We start from the raw sequence: 3,292 nt of genomic DNA, 5'->3' as shown, positions 1-3,292 counted from the left end.
GAAAAGTAGCTAAAACAGAGCAATTCCCTACAATAAGCATCAAAAGTGAAAGTAGCAGAATGGTAGCTAAAAGCCAATAGTAGCAGAATAGTAGCTAAAACAGCAATTCCCTACAATAAGCATCAAAAGTGAAAGTAGCAGAATGGTAGCTAAAAGCTAAAAGGAGAATAACATTAGTTAAAAGCTTGAAGTGGCACAGCAAGACAACTATGATGCTGAAGCAAATAAAAACAAATAAAACAAAACAGTTTTTAAAGGAAGTGAAGAAATCTCCACATATTTCTTCGGGGAGTTTTATTTGAAACAAAGTAATAACGAGTAAAACAAAAGAAAAGTTCCGTCTCGCAGTTCCTGCGCGAGCTGGACAGTCGGTCGGTCAGCGGTTGAAAAGAATCAGTCGGTCAGCTCCAGGTGAAAGCGGCTCACCATGTAGTAACCAGGAAGCAGCTTCTGCAGGAACTCGGCCTCTTTGGGCTGCACCGTCTTGATGATGAACTCGTCGTCGCTCGTCAGGTAGAACCAGGAGCTGCTGGCTCCGGGATTGGACAGCTCGATCAGCGGCTCGTTACAGAAGGAGTACTGAAACACAGAGGGACGACCGTCACGACGTGCCGCAGCAGAAACACGACGACCTTTGACCTCCTCTGGGTCTCCTCCCTCACCAGGTAGTCATCGGGTTTGATACCAAAGAGTTCCCTGAAGTAGCGAAACGCCAGCGGGGCGTACGTTTTCAGACGGAAGTCAGGGAAGTGATGCGCTGGAGTTTGGTTGCTTCCATCACTGCGGGAAAAAAAAAAAACATAAAAAATTCACGGAAATAGAAAAATTTAATTTAAGAAAAAACAGAGGAATCGCATTTCCTGCTAAAAAGCAGTGTGAATGCTTATTGTAGACGAGCTTGCTGAAAAACTGCTGAAAATAGCTAAAAACATGCTGAAACACAGCTGAAATGGATGAGCAAGTCTAACTTAGCAGAAGAAAGCAGAAAGAACACATATTTGCTGAATTAGGATTAAATGAGCAGAAATTAGCACAAACATTAGGACATCAGCTTAAAAAGCTGAAACTGGCAAAAAAAAATGGCTGAAAAGTAGCAGAAAGAAGTTAAAATTACTAGAAGAGCTGAAATGAGCTAAAAAAAAGTGGAATTAGCTGAAAAAGCTAAAATTAGCATAAAACAAGCGAACTAGTAGCTGAAATAGCAAAAATAGCTGAAACTAGCATAATTAAGCTTAAAGGAGAATAACAAGGAAAAATCAGCAGAAGGAAGTTAATTAGGTTAAAAGAAGCAGAAATTATCATGAAAAACTTAAATTTATCTGAAAACATCCAAAATTACCGTAGCTAAAAAATGCTAAAAGGGTAAAACAAGCTTAAAATAGATCAAAAAAGCAGAAAGAACACGTTTGCTCAATTAGCCTGAAAGAAGCAGAAATAAGCACAAAAAGTGGAAATTATTTGGAGAAAAAAAGCTGAAATTAGCAACGAATAGCTAAAAGTAGATAAAAAAGCAGAAATAATCTGAAGTTACAAGAAGGAAATGCAGAGAGCATATTTCTGCTGAATTAGGCTGAAAAAGTTTACATGCGTGCACAAAATGTGGAATTAGCTGAAAAAGGTTAAATTAGCATAAATAGTAGCTAAAATATCAGAAAAAGCTGAAATTAGAAAGAAGTTAGAAGCATGAAAATGTCGTAGTTAGCAGAAAGAATCTGAAGAGCACAAAACAGCTGAAATTAGCTGAAAAAAGCTAAAATTAGCAGAAGGAAGCTGAAAGAAGCTGAAGCAGAACAAAGAGTGAACGGAGCAGTAAAAGGTTAAAAACACATCTAAAGATGTGAAGGACGTAAAATGAGCTCAATTCATGTTATATGAGAAAAAAATGTCAGAAAAGGCTAAATATTTCAAACAGCTAAAGTTGCACCAATACCAAAAGTCATAGCAGGATTGTCCTGAAAGAGCTGAACGTTTTGATTCATGATTTGCTGAAACAGCTGAAAACTGCGGGACAAGAAAGATGCTGAAACCCGGATCACAGCAGACAGAATGCTTCATAAACATTCAGGCAGTGACTGTAATAACCGAAATATGACGTCTGCAAAGAAAAACAACACATTTGTTACTAAACCGTCTTAATATTTAAAAGACGGAGCAGAAGGACAAACCAGCGGAGAGGTAAAGGATGCATTGAGGGACAGAAACGCGACGTACTCGTATACGTTTCAATTGACATATTTTAGCTTGTTCCAGAAAGATCACAGTAACCTCATAGACCTGTATAAATAAATTATATTATTCGGCACATTACAGTTCAGAGCACAAGAAAAAAAACATTATTTTACCAATAGAGACCTTTGAATTGACTTCCGTGGCCGATAATCCCAAATTAAAAGGGTGTATTGTGTAAATGCACCTGGGCAAGAAGACGGTCTCCACCACAGAGAAGTCCTGCATGAGGACGTCTCGGTCTGGTTTGGAGCTGAGGTTGCCCACAGCGTAGCCGATGCCCAGCTGGATGGCTCCTTTCAGCACCTCTGGTGTGGGCTGCTTCAAAAGCAGAAGAAGAAACGTCTTTTATTTCCTGTAGGTTCGTGTTATTTTGCTTTACATTCACAATGTTGTCTTGATGAAAACTTGATCTTCAGCAGCGTCGTTTGGTTTGGATTTTTAAAAAAAGCTGAGCAAGTCTTAAATGGCTCCCCCTTCAGGATGAATTTTATTGACTTTATTTCTCTCAGATCCTTTTTATAATCAGCTAATTTCAAGTCTGATGATAATCTGCTTCCTTATATGGGCATTTAATCTGTTTAGAAATACAGGCTAACATTAGCATCATTACATGCTACAGATAAAATAGTTCCTGACATGTTTTGAAAATTAGACTTGGTTATGAAGATGATTGTGGCCAAGTAAACATTTACAGTAGTGCCTCGCTACGTCGCAGTTTGTTTATCGCTCTATCACGGTTTTTCAAAATAAGAGTGGACATGACACACAACTGGCTGACTGATGGAAGAGCCGCACGATCTGCATGAACTTTTTATTTAAAATACATTATTTCAAATCATTTAGCACGTGCTGTGCAGCCCACACTGCAGGATAAGCTTCCTCCTGAAGCTGATCAGCTGATCGCTGTGCAGCGCAGAGAAGTGGGCGTGGCCAAGAGTGCTTGCAGGTGGCTGAGAGCAGCCGAAGGCAGAGCTGAAATCATGACATTCTGTTCTTTTATAGCGTTTAGTGTTTAGAAACATTGTTTAGAATATTGCAAGAGTGTGGGAAGGGTTTTAAACTC

General features: G+C 39.1%; 2 protein-coding genes across 2 annotated transcripts in view; both read right to left on the bottom strand.

Moving 5' to 3' along the window:
- apba1b (amyloid beta (A4) precursor protein-binding, family A, member 1b) overlaps positions 1-3,292 on the bottom strand; it is a 29,088-nt gene that overhangs the window by 11,394 nt on the left and 14,402 nt on the right. The window lies entirely within an intron of this gene.
- The window catches only part of pip5k1ba (phosphatidylinositol-4-phosphate 5-kinase, type I, beta a), a 9,318-nt gene that overhangs the window by 5,764 nt on the left and 262 nt on the right, over positions 1-3,292 (bottom strand). Inside the window, exons 2-4 of the mRNA XM_037692515.1 lie at positions 2,414-2,547; positions 663-780; positions 427-579 (exon numbers count right to left, since the gene is read on the bottom strand). Coding sequence (XP_037548443.1) covers positions 427-579; positions 663-780; positions 2,414-2,547 — 405 coding nt within the window. The remainder of the gene's footprint in view (positions 1-426; positions 580-662; positions 781-2,413; positions 2,548-3,292) is intronic.

Source organism: Nematolebias whitei, chromosome 18, assembly GCF_014905685.2.
Source record: "Nematolebias whitei isolate Nwh7 chromosome 18, NemWhi1, whole genome shotgun sequence".
NCBI classification, from domain to species: domain Eukaryota; kingdom Metazoa; phylum Chordata; class Actinopteri; order Cyprinodontiformes; family Rivulidae; genus Nematolebias; species Nematolebias whitei.
Note: the sequence above shows the minus strand (reverse complement) of the source record. Positions and strands in the feature narration are given on the sequence as shown.